The 14861-nt window shown below is 65.0% G+C and overlaps 2 protein-coding genes across 3 annotated transcripts in view; one reads left to right on the top strand and one right to left on the bottom strand.

The window, feature by feature from the left end:
• Positions 1 to 622: 622 nt before the first annotated feature.
• On the top strand, positions 623 to 12843 carry SREBF1 (sterol regulatory element binding transcription factor 1). The gene is made up of 19 exons (XM_063414754.1): positions 623 to 913; positions 4112 to 4501; positions 4650 to 4810; positions 4881 to 5021; positions 5098 to 5316; positions 5403 to 5517; positions 5598 to 5809; positions 6261 to 6465; positions 7029 to 7213; positions 7299 to 7560; positions 7665 to 7831; positions 7914 to 8082; positions 8160 to 8268; positions 8341 to 8450; positions 8541 to 8673; positions 8837 to 8999; positions 9237 to 9422; positions 9500 to 9611; positions 10168 to 12843. Exons 1-19 carry the CDS (start codon positions 808 to 810, stop codon positions 10389 to 10391), a joined length of 3369 nt encoding a protein of 1122 aa, XP_063270824.1. The 5' UTR covers positions 623 to 807; the 3' UTR covers positions 10392 to 12843.
• Positions 12844 to 12986: 143 nt separating this feature from the next.
• Positions 12987 to 14861, bottom strand: part of RAI1 (retinoic acid induced 1) — a 72773-nt gene continuing 70898 nt past the window's right edge. For both annotated transcript variants that reach the window (XM_063414752.1, XM_063414753.1), the window contains exons 4-6: positions 13933 to 14026; positions 13579 to 13628; positions 12987 to 13203 (exon numbers count right to left, since the gene is read on the bottom strand). In XM_063414752.1, coding sequence (XP_063270822.1) covers positions 13189 to 13203; positions 13579 to 13628; positions 13933 to 14026 — 159 coding nt within the window. In that variant the 3' untranslated portion in view covers positions 12987 to 13188. The remainder of the gene's footprint in view (positions 13204 to 13578; positions 13629 to 13932; positions 14027 to 14861) is intronic.

Here is a 14861-nt window from a genome sequence, read left to right as displayed (position 1 = left end):
GAGAGGGCTGGTTCAGAGGCCCAACCTCACCCTGGCACGTGGCATCCACGAGGTGCAGAGGCTTCTGCAGCCACGGTCACCACCTGCCCACACCGGCCCTCCCACCTGCTCCCTGCGTGCCCCGTCCGGGCTGTAAACAGCCCAGGGATTTAAAGCCCAGCCCAGGGATTTTGTGCCTGTCCCCAGAGGTGAGTGCCTGTCCCCAGGAGTGAATGACGTCCCCTGGGATCGATGACTTTCCCAGGGCTCAGTGTCTGTTCCCAGGGCTCAGTGCCCATCCCCTGGGGTCAGTGACATCCCCAGGGCTTGGTGACATCCCCAGGGGTCGGTGACATCCCCTGAGGACAGTGTCCTGCTCGGGGGTTACAGCCTGCACTTCTCCCTGCTCAGTTCCTTGTGCAGCAGCTCCCTGCCCGGTGCCGCAGGGTCCCTGCCCAGTGCCCCCGAGAGTCCCCGCTAGGTGCCCCCAAGAGTCCCGGCCCAGTGTCCCCCAGAGAGTCCCCGCCAGGTGTCCCCGAGGGTCCCCGCCCGGTGCCGCCGGGGGTCCCGGTGCGGCGGGGCGGCGCGGGGAGGCGGCGCGGGGCGGGACGCGGCGGCGGGCCCGCCTCCATCCCTCCCCCCCGCCCTCCCCGCCCGGTGGCAGCTCCGGGCACGGTTCGCGGGAGCAACTTGGCGGCTCGTCCCCGTGTGCCTGTGCCCGGGCCAGCGCGGCCATGGCGGGCGGGCGGCCCCGCCGCCCCTAGAGCCGCCCGGGCTGCCGGACCACCGGAGCCACCGAGAGCCACGGGAGCCACCGGAGCCGCCGCGATGAGCGCTCTCGCCTTCGACGACGCGGCCCTGGAGGGGCTGGCACCGTCCCTCGGCCTCTCCGGGGCCAGCGACATCGACACGGCCTTGCTGAGCGACATCGACGGTGCGTCCCGGCGGGGACGGGACGGGGCATGGCCGGGACCGGGCTGGGGGTGTAACCGGGGCTCGGTGCGCGCCGGGGCTCCGGGCTCGGTGCAGTGCTGGGGCTCGGTACATACCGGGACCGGGCTGGGGGAAAGCCAGGCTCGGTGCACGGCCGGGGGCTGGGCACGGTGCGGTACCGGCGCTTGGAGCGTGCTCGGGACATGGCTGGGGGTATGACCGGGGCTTGGGGCACAACCGGGACCGGGCTGGGGGTGGAACCAGGCTCGGTGCAAGGTCAGGACAGGGCTGGGGGTACAACCAGGTCTCGGTGTGTGGCCGGTACCGGGCTGGGGGTATAACCGGGGCTGGGTGAATGGTGTGGCGCGCTCGGCGCGTGGCCGTGGCCGGGGGGTGCGGGCTCGGTGCACGGTCAGGGAACCTGGTACCGGCGTTTGTCCGGGGCAGCGGGATCGGTGCACAACCAGGACTCGGTGCATGGCCGCCGGTGTGGGCTCGGTGCCGGGCCCGGCGTGGGAAGCGGGACACCGAGCTGCTGGAGAGCGGAGCCGGTGCAGAACCGCGCTGGCTCCGTTACCGGGGGCCGACCCACAGGGGGGGCTCGGGGTGGGGGAGCGCAGGACACCGGGACCCCCGGGCTGGAGGTGCCGCTACCGGGACAGCCCCGACGATCCCCCCGATCCCGGTCACAGCATCGTGTCGCCGGTAGCCCCGCCCCGCCCGTGACGTCACCGGCGGGGTTACTCTCGGTCGTTCCCTCCAGGGCGCCTGGGTTCTCCCAGCCCATCCCACCGGGATGCGCGGAGATGCGGCGGCTCCGCTCCAGCCCCGGGGCTGGCACCCGCCAACACCCACCTCCCCGCCGGTCTGGGGTCCGTGAAGTGGGGATGCTCCACGGGGAGCCCTTCCCGGAGGGATCTCACTTCCCAAAGGGACACATTCTTCAAGGGGACCCACTTCCCACCACCATAGCACCACGTGTGCCGAGCTCAGGGTTTCCGAGGCTTTAGCGAAAAATTGTGGATCCCAAAATAATTGAGGATCTCAAATAATTGGGGATCCCAGCTCTTGGCAAGCCCCACACCGCCTTGCCATGTGCTGCACCAGCTCTGTGGATCCACACCATCGGCACAGCCGGTGGAACACGCGGCAAGGCGGGCACAGGACTTGAATCTTCCAGCACCTGCCCCACGGTGGGGTCCGTGGTGGTCTCTCCTCCGAGACCTGGGGTGGAGATGGCATCCCAGGTCTGCCCGTTCATCCCGGTGGCAGTCGGGGTGGATCAAAGCAGATCCAGGTGCCACCTGCTTTTCTTGGCGAGGTTTTGGCGTGGGCAGGGAAGCAGGAGCTGTGCCAGGGCTGAGTGGTGCCGAATGGGATGAGGTTTTCCCACTGTGGGGTTTTGCCGTGCTCCTTTGTATCACAGCTGGGGTACAGCCACCTTGTACCCCACAGTTCCCCAAAGTGGGTTTGTCACTGGTCCCCAGCTGGCCACGGCTTGTCCCTGATCCCTGTGCCAACCCTAGGCTGGTGTGGCATGTGTGCCCAGGGATGTGGGTGTCCTGAGCCTGCTGGGACTTGCCAGGACCCACACACGAGTGGGTCTGCCCCACAGGTTCCCATGGTGGCTGTGAAGGTGGCACTGGTGGGTGCCCATGTCCTGCTGGTGGCGTGGGTGGCAGCAGGTGCCACAGGATAGAAACAGCTGGAAGGTGCCAGGAGGGTGGGACAGCTGTGGGACCCCCAGGCTGGGCAACAGGAAGCAGAGGGGGGGACAGGACGAGCACCCCCTCTCTGCAACCCTAGACTTTGCTCTGGACCACGAGGGAGCCTGGGGAGGAGGGGGGGTCTCTTGAGTGGAAGGAGGGGCTAGGAACCCCCTGGAAGGACACCCACCTGCACAGGGCAGGACGCCGAGGGCTGGATGGTTTTTGGGATGTAACAGTGTTGTGTGCAGACCCCGATCTTTGCGGGAGGACTCCTGGGCAATGAATGAGGGGGGCCACACCGGGCTGGAGGGGCCGTGGGGCTCGGGCGAAGGGGTTAACAGAGTGTGACCCCGAGTAACTCGGGCAGCTTGCGGCGGGTGCCCGCGAGTAACCCGGAGCCGGGCTCACCTTGGGCGCCGGGGGCTGTCCGGGGGCGGCCGGCGGGCGCGCAGGCGGCGATTGGCGGAGTCGCATCACCCCATCCACCGCCGGCCGCGCTCCAGCCCTGGCGCGGGCAGCGCGGGGAGGGCGCCGGGGAGGAGGCGAGAACATGGCTTTAAAATATCCCGGGGCCTCTTCGCTGCCGGGCACGAGGCTGAGCGGGGGCTGCAGCCTCCTCCTGGGGACCGCCCCGCTCCCACCCGCATGGAGTGCACCTTTGAAGGTACCCCCGCCTCGCCAGCCGCCTCCTCCTCCTCGCCTGGCGGGGTCTCCGCCGTGGCCCCTCCGGAGGGCGGTGTCGGGGGCTGTGCGGCTCGGTGGGGACACCCCGGGGGTGTGTGCGTGGGGGGCTGCCCTGGGGGCATCCCGGGGTCTGTGGGTGCGGGTGGGGTGAGCCTGGGGGTACGGGGGTGTGGGGTACCCTGGGGGCAGCCCTGCATGGTGGGAGCATCCCAGGACGCCTCAGTGGAGGTGTCGCAGAGACCCCGATGTGTCTGTGGGGACACCCAAGGGCGCCCGGGTCCCACTGGGTGGGACAGACCCCTGCTCAGGCTGTTTTGGCCCTGTGCTTCCCAGCTGCCCTCCTGAGGGCTGTTGTGATCAAACGCTGCTGGCACTGGGGTCTGGCACATCCCGGCCGTGCCACCCCGCGCTCCCAGTCTGGGCACCCCCTCCCCTTGATACAGGGGCTGATCTGGGGATTGTCAGGGTTCCCAGTACAGAATAAATTAATGAATGAGCTGGCACAAGCCCCTCTCAATATCAGAGACATGCTGAGATGTGCCCTGCCGCTCCCAGACCAGGCTGTTGGCCAAGCCCTGACACCCTCGTTTTGAGCGCCGTGCCTCAGTTTCCCCAGTGTCAGGATGGGTGGGAGGCTGAGAAGAACAGGGCACAGCAGATTCATGGATTCTCAGGGAATTTTCCCCCTGGATTGTGGGAATCTGCCTCCAAAATGCTGCACTGTGAGGAAGGCAGCATGGGGCCAGCCCAGCACACCTCGGGAGTTGCGGGGCTGCAGCTGACGGCACGGGGCGTATGTTTTACAGACATGCTGCAGCTGATCAACACGCCGGACAATGACTTCTCGGGGCTGTTCGACTCACCGTTCAGCGCCCCGGACAGCGCCGTGCCCCCGGGGCTCCCCTCCACGCCGGGCACCCTCAGCACCTTCCTGGGTCCCAGCAAGCCGCCCCCCGCCGCCCCCACCGGCAGCGCCTACGCGGGGCCCCCCGGGATGGCCACGTTCACCCCGCCGCCCCCGGCCCCGCTGCTGCCGGCGCCACCCCTGGGTATCAAGGAGGAGCCACCCGTGGTGCCCAGCAGCCAGCCCCAGCCCCAGCCCGGCGTCATGCTGGCCCCCAGCTTCGTCCCTGCGTCCCCCAGCCCGTTCACTGCCCAGCCCTTGGTGGGCTACCAGAACCAGCACGGCTTCTCCGGTGAGGATTTGGGGCTGCAGGGGGGGTCAGGGCTCTCAGGGTGAAGGTTTTGCTGCAGGGAGGATGTGTCTGTCTCTGCAGGATGGGGCTGTGTGGGGTGGGCTGGTGCCAGGGGCTCTCTTAACGCTGTCCTCTGCTCTGTGCCCAGCTGTGCAGCCTGGGAGTGCAGGGCAGAGCCTGCCCAGCCCCCTGCCCGCCCCACAGCCCAGCAGCCAGCCCGTGACGCTGCCCGGCCCCGTGCAGAACGTGGCACCCCAGCAGCTCGCCCCCGCCACCCAGTCTGTGTCACCACAGATCCAGCCAGTGCCGGTGAGCCCAGGGTCAGGGGTGGGGCCTCCCCGTGACCCCCGCAGCCCCACTGACCCCCACTGCCCCTCAGGTTCTGCTGCAGCCCCATTTCATCAAGGCTGACTCCCTGCTGCTGACGGCCGTCAAGACGGACGCCAGCAGCGCCAAGACTTCCACCATCGCCTCCCTGGCCACCAGTGCCAGCGGCTCTGCCACCCCGCTCCAGGTGCCGGTAGGTGCCACCTCTGGGGGCTGCACGGTGGGGGAGAGGCTTTGGGACAGTCACCGACCCCCCCTTGCCCCCTCAGGCGCTGGTGAGCGGAGGGACCATCCTGGCCACGGTGCCGCTGGTGGTGGACGCAGACAAGCTGCCCATCAACCGGCTGGCGCCCAGCGGGAAACCGGCGCTGGTGCAGAGCCGGGGCGAGAAGCGCACGGCCCACAACGCCATCGAGAAGCGCTACCGCTCCTCCATCAACGACAAGATTGTGGAGCTCAAGGACCTGGTGGTGGGCACCGAGGCCAAGGTGGGAGCAGGGGGCGGTGGGGCAGGGTCCGGCCATGGGGGGGCTTTGCCCGGTGCTCAGGCTGAAGCCTCCCCGCCCGCTGGCAGCTCAACAAGTCGGCGATCCTGAGGAAGGCTATCGAGTACATCCGCTTCCTGCAGCAGAGCAACCAGAAGCTGAAGCAGGAGAACCTCGCCCTGAAGATGGCTGTGCAGAAGAACCGTGAGTGGAAGGGCAGCTCTCGGGGTGGGGGGCTCAGCTCCATGCCCACAGCAGCCATCAGCTTACTCTGCTTCCTGCAGAGCCCACGAAGGAGCTGGGGACCCACTGCAGCCGGGGGGCCAAGGCAGAGGCCCCCATGGAGGTGGTGAAGACGGAGGTGATGGAGATGCTGACGCCACCGCCCTCAGACGTGGGCTCGCCGTCCCACAGCAGCCCACGCTCGCTCAGCAGCCGCAGCAGCAACAGCAGCAGCGACTCAGAGCCCGACAGCCCCCTCTGTGCCCATGGCAAGGTGAGGGAGGGCTGAGGGGATCTCCCTGCCCTGAGTGGGGCAGGGGATCTGCTGCTTCATGTAGGAGGTGCCAAGGGCAAAGTGTACCAGATGAGGAAAGAGCTGAGAGCCCTGGTCTTGTTCTCTGAGGCTTTTCCTCACATGATTTGGGGCTGAGTGTGGAGGCAGTTTTGTTCTACCCTAAAATGTGCTCTGTGCCCCATGCCTATTCCCTGAAATCTGAGCCCCTGTATTGCAGCCTGTGCCTCACCACCATGCCCTGTACCCCGTGCCCTATATCGCACTGCCTGTATCCCAGGCCTGTCCCCCATCATCACACCCTATATTCCATGCCGTGTACCCCATGTTCTGGATGCCGTGTTCTATATCCCATGCCCTATATCCCATGCCTGTGCCCACCACCCCACATCCATGCCCATGACCCAGGCTCACAGCGGCTCTGCCCATGCAGGTGAAGCAGGAGCGCCCGCCGTCCTCACCCAGCAGCCAGGGAATGCTGGACCGCTCCCGCATGGCCCTCTGCACCTTCGTCTTCCTCTGCCTCTCCTTCAACCCCCTGGCCTCCCTCCTCCAGGGTTCTGGCTCCCCAGCCCCCCTGGGGAGCCAGGACACTGCTGGTCCTGGCAGGAGCATCATGGCTGACTCTGGCTCTTTGGGTAAGCTCTGGTGTGGGGTGGGGGACATTGGGATGGAGATTGTTGGGATGGGTGTGGGATGGGTGTGGGATGGGTGTGGGATGGAGGCTGTCAGGGTGGGCTAGAGGCTGTTGAAGTGAAGACCACCAAGGTGCAGGATGTTGGGGTGGGTGTATGGTAGGAGATACCTGGCTCAAGGCTGTTGGGGTTGGCATGAGGTGAAGGTTGTTGGGATGGGGGGTGTCAGAGAGGTGACCATCACAATGGAGGTGATCATGGTAGACGTGGGGTGAAGGCCATCAGGAGGGGGCTCTCAGGGTAGGTCTGAGATGGGAGACGATTGGGGTGGACATGGGGCAGAGGCCATTGGGTGGATGCTGCTGGGATGGGCACAGGGTGAAGGCCACCAGAATGGATATCATGGGGTGTGTGTGAGGCAGAGACCATTGGGGTAGAATCTGTTGGGGTGGACACGACTGGGTGGAGGCTCTTTGGTGGACATGGGATGAAAGCCACTGGATGGAGACCCTGGGGTGGGCACAGGGCAGCACTGGTGGGGTGTTGCTGACCCCATCCCTGCACAGAGGAGCCATGGAGCTGGACACAGTGGCTGTGGCCCACACTGGCATTCTGGGCACTGAACGTGGCGCTGGTGCTGGGTGCGGTGGTGCGGCTCTTCGTGTGCGGGGAGCCCGTCACCCGCCCCCACTCCGAGCCCTCCATCCTCTTCTGGCGGCACCGCCGGCAGGCCGACCTCGACCTCGACCGGGTATGTCCCGCCGTGCACGATGTCCCTACCCCACCTGCCCTGTCCCCTTACCTGTCCACACTGACCCTGTCTCCCCGGGGCGCAGGGAGACTTCGCGCAGGGGGCCCAGCACCTGCGGACGGCGCTCGGGGCACTGGGGCGGCCGCTGCCGGCCTCGCACGGGGACCTGGCCTGCAGCCTGCTCTGGACCCTCCTGCGCCACCTCCTCCAGCGCCTCTGGGTGGGTCGCTGGCTGGCTGCCCGCGCCGGGGGGCTGCGCCCGGACCCCCCGCCCCCTGCCCACGTCCGCCAGAGTGCCCGCGACGCTGCCATGGCTTATCACCGCCTGCACCAGCTCCACCTCGCCGGTACGGCCCCGCGCCATGGGGGCTGAGGGATGGGACCCCTGAGCCCCACATGTTCCCACAACCCCCTGACCCCATGTCTGAGCCTCCTGTCCCCATTCCTGTAGGGAAGCAGGCTGGGGGACATCTGCTGGCCATCAACCTGGCACTGAGCGCCGTCAACCTGGCTGAGTGCGCCGGTGACGCCATCTCCGTGGCAGCGCTGGCCGAGATCTACGTGGCGGCTGCCCTGCGGATCAAGGCCAGCCTGCACCGCTGCTTCCACTTCCTGGCGGTGAGTGTGGGGCACTGGGCTGTCCCCTGTGTCCCCTGGGACTGGGTCTCGGGTCCTTCCTGACTCCCTGCTCTCCCCACAGCGCCCCTTCCTCTGCAGCGCCCGGCGCGTGGCCCTGTCCCACGGCGGGGCCGTGCCCCCGGCCATGCAGTGGCTCTGCCACCCCTTGGGCCACCGCTTCTTTGTCGACGGGGACTGGGCGGTCAAGGGTGTCCCCAGGGAAACCATCTACAGCTCCGCCGGCAACCCAGGTGACCCCAAGCTCCCAAACCCCGCACCCCCCGTTTTGGGGTGTGGGCTACCTGCTGACCCCATCTCTGTGCCCCAGTGGATCCGCTGGCACAGGTGACCCAGCTCTTCCGTGAGCACCTCCTGGAGAAGGCGCTGTGCTGCGTGGCCATGCCGGAGCCCGGCCGTCCCACTGCCCAGGGAGAGGGGTGAGTGCTGGGGTGGGCACCTTCTCCCCCTGCCTGGCGTGGGGCCAGCCCCCTCACAGCCCCTTTCCACAGGCGGTTCTCCGATGCCCTCGAGTACCTCCAGCTGCTCAATGGCTGCTCGGATGTCAGTGGCACACCTGGCCCTGTGCCCTCCATCACCTCCGGCCTGGCGGCTGTCACAGGTGAGGCTGGCGTGTCCCTCATTGGGGTCACTTCATTTGGGGGGCCATGGGAGTGGAAACACCCAGCTCCTGTGTCCCTCTGACCTGCAGGCACTGACCCCGTGTCCAAGTGGTGGGCATCCTTCATTGGCATCGTTATCCACTGGCTGCAGGGAGATGAGGAGGGGGCTGAGCGCCTCTACCCGCTGGTGGAGACCATGCCCCGGGCACTGCAGAGCTCTGAGTGAGTGCTGGGGATATCGGGGACAGGGGTGGCATCTCCCTGTGTGTCTCCCCTCCGCCTTGGACTGGCATGAACACACTTGCAGCTCCTGCTGTGTATTGAGGAAGGGTGCAGCTGTGCACAGCGAGGGGTCTGCAGTGACCATGTCCCCTCCACCTTGCAGGAAGCCCCTTCCCCGTGCTGCCCAGCACTCCTTCCGAGCTGTCCGCGCCTTGCTGAGCAAACAGGACGGGAGCCAGGCCACCCTAAGCCACTGTGAGAAGGCCAGCAGCTGCCTGCGGGAGAGCCTGGAGCTGGGCAGCCCCCCCAAGGCCACCATTGACAAGGTGAGCTGGGCTGGGGAGGGACGAGGTGGCCGCGAGCCCCCAGCCCTGGCGGGAGGTGCCCCCGACCCTCGCGGGGGTGCATTGTAGTTGCATTGCATGTGTCAGACTGGGAGTGCAATGCCCCTGCCATGCAGCCCGGCGGGGGTCCCGCGCAGCAGCGCCTGCCCGCAGCCACCTCCTCAGCGCCCCGTCCGTCTGTCCGGCCCCCTGCTCACCCCGACCCCCTTGTCCCTCCAGGCAGTGCAGCTCCTGCTCTGTGACCTGCTCCTGGTCACCCGCACCAACCTGTGGCAGCAGCAGATGGGGGCCAGCCAGCAGCGCAGCTGCCTCTACCAGGCGTCCGCCCTGGAGCTCCGCGGCTTCCAGCAGGACCTCAGCAGCCTGCGGCGCCTGGCGCAGACCCTGCGCCCTGCCATGCGCCGGGTGAGCCCCCAGACCTGTCACCTGCTGGGTCCCCTGGTGCCCTGCGCCCGGCTGTGCTCACTGTCCCCTCAATCCAGGTGTTCCTGCACGAAGCCACTGCCAGGCTGATGGCCCGGGCCAGCCCCACGCGCACCCACCAGCTGCTGGACCGCAGCCTGCGGAGGAGAGGGGTGCAGGGCAGCAAAACAGGTGGGCACGGGGTGGGAGGTGGGGTGGGACACCTCATTCCTCACCTGCAGCACCCCAGCAGCCTTGGGGGGTGGGATGTGTGGTGGGACAGGGGTGGGACACACCACTCTGCACTCACAGTTCCCCAGCACGTTGGGTGGTGGGACGTGGCATGGGATACCTTTGTCACCTCCTTGGAGGATGGGATATGGGGTGGGGCACCCTGCTGCACACCTACAGCAGCCCCCACAAGTCTTGGGTGGTGGGACACAAGCAGCAAACCCCATTCTGCCCCTACAGCACCCCACCCATGATGGGATATGGGGTGAGACACAGGGTGGGGGGACACCCCTTTCCCACCTGCAGCACTCCAACACCACAGATGATGGGTCATTGGGTGGGACACCCCACCTGCAGCACCCCAAGAGCTGGGACACGTGAGCTCCCAGCCCCTCCACTGGTGGTGGCAGCAGCTCCAGGGTGGGCGAATAACCCCACCCCTGTGCCGACCCTGCCAAGATTTATTCAGTGACTTCAGGGGCGCCCTCGGTGCTGACCTTGGCTCTGTCCCCTGCAGCTGGCGAGCCGGAGAGCCACCCCACCCCACGGGAGCACGCCGAGGCGCTGCTGCTGGCCTGCTGCTACCTCCCTCCCAGCTTCCTGGCGGGCCCGGGCCAGCGCGTGGGGATGCTGGCCGAGGCCGCCCGCACGCTGGACAAGCTGGGCGACCGCCGGACGCTGCACGACTGCCAGCAGATGATCATCAAGCTGGGCAGCGGCACCACCGTCACGTCGGGATAGGTGGGGAAGGGGCCGCCAGCCCCCTGCCACCCCCGTGGGTGCAGAATGTGGGGTGGCGGGAAGCCGTGCCTCAGTTTCCCTGCAGGATGATGTTAGGGAGCGGTTTTGGAGGTGAAGGGGTGGGTGGGGAAGGGTCGGGTGATACCTGACGTGGGTGCGGGGTGGAGGTCCCAGCGTGGGGCAGCCACACGTGGGGTACCCTGGGTGGGTTCCCCTCTTCCACGGCCGTGTCCGTGTCCCCAGCCCGCGTGGGGGATGGGGCGTGGGGACCTCTAGTGACACTGCCGCAGTATTGCAGGGCACCGGCACGCGCGGCAGCGACCCCCGGTGCCACCCCAACCTCCTCCGGTGCCACCCGCATCCCCCCGGTGTCACCTGTACCCCTCAGTGCACACGGTGGGGGCCCCTCCTGGGGTCTCTGCCCGGCCCCCCGTGGGTCCCACTGCCGCAGGACCCCCTTGGGTTTGGAGCTTGGTGTGGCTCTATGGCAGCGGGGAAGTGCCCCCTCCTCAATAAGCCCATGGTAGGCAAGAGGGGACCCCACGCCATCCCCTCCTCCCCAGCACTGATCCCCCCATTACGAGCTGCCACCACCCCGGAGCACGGACGGGCTTTGGGAGAAGGGATGGCACGGTGGCACGGTGGCACGGGGCTCCCGGGGGGCAGGTGGGTGCCCCTGTGTCCTTGCTTCACCCCCTCTTGTACATAGACCCCTCCCCTCGCCTCCCCCCACTCCCCCTTTTCCCTTTTTAAACGGTATTTTCATAGTTGGAGAGTTTTGTACAGACAATTAAAGCTGATTATTTATACTGGTGTGTGCTGGATTGGAGGTGGACTGACACCAAAAGTGGGGGGCAAGGGGCCCCCCACAGCTGTGGACGCTTTGTCCCCACAGGGCTGCACGGGGTGGGGGACAAGGATGGCAGGGATGGGGACACGGGGTGCTGAGGGAACCCCAGACACCCTCTCTTTACCCCATGTTGTCCCAGGGGCTGCTGTCCCCGTACCACATCCCCTCCAGCGACACCCTTGGGGACAAAGGAGCAGCCAGGGGCTGTCACAGCCCGGGGGGGACCCCAGCAGCCCCCCAAGGATCAAGAGAGGCCACGAGCAGGGCGCCACATACTTCCAAAACAATCGTTGTATCTTTATTGACGCTCTGAATGCAATGACCTGTTTTTTTACTCTTAAGGAAAATAAACATCTTTTAGAAACAGCTTGTTACACACAATCTTCAGTGTGAAGCAATATACTAATAAGAACACTAGTCTTAACATTTACAGTCTTCATATATATTATATATATGTATATGTATACATATATATACACTATATAATGAGGCAATATATAATACACACGGTTTACCATTTTACAGTCATATGTACAAGATGTCACTAAAAATAGCCAGATTTCAGGCAACACTGCCAAGGACACGGGGATTTTTTTTTCATCTTTAAATTAATTATTATTTTTTATTATTATTTCTCCCTTTTAAATTTTTTTTCTCACCTCCTCTTTTTGTTTTTCACTCCCGTGTCCGAGGCAGCTGCTGAAACAACAGACATTGTGTGGCCAGCAAACCTTGGGGTGGGTGGGATGGAGGGGACACAGGAGGTGTTGGGGACATGGGGCACTGGCTCTGCAGGGGACATGGATGGGACCAGCAGTGTGCCCCCCTCTGCAGGATGCTGCAGAGGTTGGGGGCAGCCAGTGGCTGTTTCTAGGATGAGATTTGGGGTTGGTTCACCCTGGGCTGGTTGCTACCTGTGTTAGGATGTGGGTGACACAAAGATGGGCTGTGGAGCCTGGGGATGTGGGCAGGGGTCTCAGAAGTGTTGGGCAGTCCCCCAGCTCCACTGAGGTGGCCAGGAAGCAGAAACTGAGGGAGCTGAGCAAACCCAGGGCAGGGAGGGGTGAGCCAGGCCCATGTGGAGGGGAGGAAGCAAATGCCTCCTCCTTCTCCTCCTCCTCCTCCTCCTCCTCCAGTTCAGCACACAGAGCTGTGGGGTTCAGCACAAGCACAGGGAGCAGAGGCCCCCCAAGAGGAGCCACAGAAGGGGTGCTGGTGAGGCCAAGCCCAGGCAGGAGGGTGGGTTTGGGTCCTGGGCAGCAGGACCAGCTGTCCCAGCCCAGCAGTGCCAGCGCCGCATGGAGTGTGAGGGTGGTGGGTGCAATGAGTCAGGGTTTGGGGTTTGGGAGCGGGGCTGGGTGCCCACCAGTCTGGCCAAGCACCCTTAGCTCCCAGCACCCTGGGTGTGTGTGTGGACAAACAGGAGATGGAAGAACAAAACGGAAAAAGCAGAGTGGTGTTTCAAACAGCAGGCCGTTGTTTGCCTTTTTTTTTTTTCGTTTTTCTCATTTTTCTCCTTTTTTTTGGTCTTTTTGTCTTTTTTTTTTTAATCCTCTTCTTTGCTGAACTATATACAGACACCATGAGGTTTGCTGAAGGCAACATCTCAGATCAGATCAGTGTGATATCGAGAGCCGGGACCCACGGAGGGTCCGGCGGCTCCACAGTAAGACAACATCGCCGGGACCCCCCCTTGTACACGGACACCCCCCGCCCCCTGTGCAGCCATCGCGGGTGGGGGGTCCCGATCCGTCCCCCGCGTCTCCAGACCGGGTTTTACCGGGACCCGGCGGGAGGGAAAGCCCGGCGCTGGCTCCGCCCGCCCGGAGCGGGCTCGGGGGTTCCCGGGGCGCTCACGGGCAGCGGGGCGACCCCGGCCCCGCTCTGCTCCAGGCGCTGCCTCCTGTCCCGATCCCTCGCTGGCGGCGGGGCGGGTGCCCGCGGGCGCTACACCGGCTGCCTCTGCGGGGAGAACGGAGGTGTCAGCCCGGGGATCCCGCTGGAAGCGAGGGGGTGGCCCTGGGTTGTCCTCATCGCCCCCCACCGCCGATAACCGGGCATCCACCCGGGACGGAGCGCTTTGAGAAGGGGTTCAACCATCGTTCATCACCTTCTCTGTGCTCAGGGAAGGGGATAAGACCCCTCAGACCCAGCTGGGGTGCCCCAGAGCCAGCAGTACCCAGTCACTGGCCCACCCCATACCCCCAGGGATGTGATGCTCACACAGAGTTGAGCATCCAGGATGGGTGTCCCCAGGAATTTGGGGTCTGAAGAAAGGTCATCCTGCCACAGGGAGCTGCAAAGCACTGGGGGTTGCACAGGGAGCTCTGGGCTTACCTTATGTTTGGGACATCTCAGAGAGAAGCTCTCTTCAGTTAATAAGCAACCTGTGAGAAGAGGACAAGGATGTGTCAGGGGACACCCTGCACTGCAAGGCAGCTGCTCCCGAGTGGGGTAACGCAGTGTCCCCCTGGTCCACGGCCACCCACCAGCCACACATTTGTGTGAAGGGCTCAGCTGAGGCCAGACAAGCTTGTGACACCTGCCAGTGCTGCCAGCACAGGGGGCATCACCATCCTGGCAAGGCAGCGAGCCACAAGCCCACCCCTAACCCTGGAGCAACAGGCCCCACACTCAGCTGGGTCAGAGAGTGCCCAGGACCCTGTGCCCCATCCCTGTGGCTGGGCTCACCTGTGTCGATGGCACACGCGTAGTGGTAGGTGTGAGGACACCCCTTCTGGCAGCAGCCCACGGTGGCTCCCACTTGCTGGCAGCTCGAGCACTTCTGTACACGCACCCGGGAGTTCAGAGCAGGGGAGGAGAGATGTGGAGAGACAGAGAGACCCTGTCAAAGCCCAGCACAGAAGAAGAGAACCACAACGGCCCCAGCAGCGAGGGCAACGCAGGTGTCCCTGATCCTCTCCAGCCCCTCCTTGCCTCTCCCAGGGAACATCCTTCCTCCCGTGCCAGGGTACTGTGAACCACACCATGCCTGTCCCTTGGCTGTCTGCAGCCATGCACGAGCTGCCATGCTGCTCCCCTGGATGACACCGAGCCCACAGCCATACCCCACGGGGCAGGAGGTGAAGGGACATGACTTGGGTTGTGCCCAGCCTGCCCCGTGCCCAGTGGGTGCTGCAGGGATGGGAGCATCTGGCTCTGTGGGGAGGGCAGCAGCCTCCAGATAGCCGTGAAATGAGCCCACAGGCTTGGCAATACAGCCAGCCCCCAAACCTGGCACTGGGGGACTTGCTAGAAACCCCCTGCACAGCCTCTGATGGGAGGCTGTCTCCTTCCTGTCCCCAGCACTAAAAATCCATGTCACAGAATCCCAGAATGGTGTGGAAAGGACCTGAAAAAAATCTCATTCCAGCCCCCTCCCACAGGCAGGAGTACTTTCCACTAGATCAGTCTGCTCCAAGCCCTATCCAGCCTTGAACACTTCCAAGAACGGGCCAGCCACAACTTCTCATCCCATTCAGCAACCTCCCTGTTCTGCTCACACGATGTGGCCTTGCTCCAACCACTGTGGGAGAGGAGCAGGCAGGGTCATCCCCTCCTTCAGTTCCCCTTTCCCTGCTGCCCATCATGGTGCAATCAGGCTCTGCTGTGCCCATTTT

Source organism: Prinia subflava, chromosome 17, assembly GCF_021018805.1.
Source record: "Prinia subflava isolate CZ2003 ecotype Zambia chromosome 17, Cam_Psub_1.2, whole genome shotgun sequence".
NCBI classification, from domain to species: Eukaryota; Metazoa; Chordata; class Aves; order Passeriformes; family Cisticolidae; genus Prinia; species Prinia subflava.
This window is presented reverse-complemented; position numbering and strand designations above follow the sequence as displayed.

What these genes read in the sequence shown, in the direction of transcription:
- SREBF1 (XM_063414754.1), top strand. Translation starts at nt 808, where the DNA reads ATGAGCGCTCTCGCCTTCGACGACGCGGCCCTGGAGGGGCTGGCACCG. An exon ending in CGGGCACTGCAGAGCTCTGA is followed by an intron (nt 8,674 to 8,836) that starts GTGAGTGCTGGG and finishes TCCACCTTGCAG; the next exon opens with GAAGCCCCTTCCCCGTGCTG. An exon ending in TGCGCCCTGCCATGCGCCGG is followed by an intron (nt 9,423 to 9,499) that starts GTGAGCCCCCAG and finishes CCCTCAATCCAG; the next exon opens with GTGTTCCTGCACGAAGCCAC.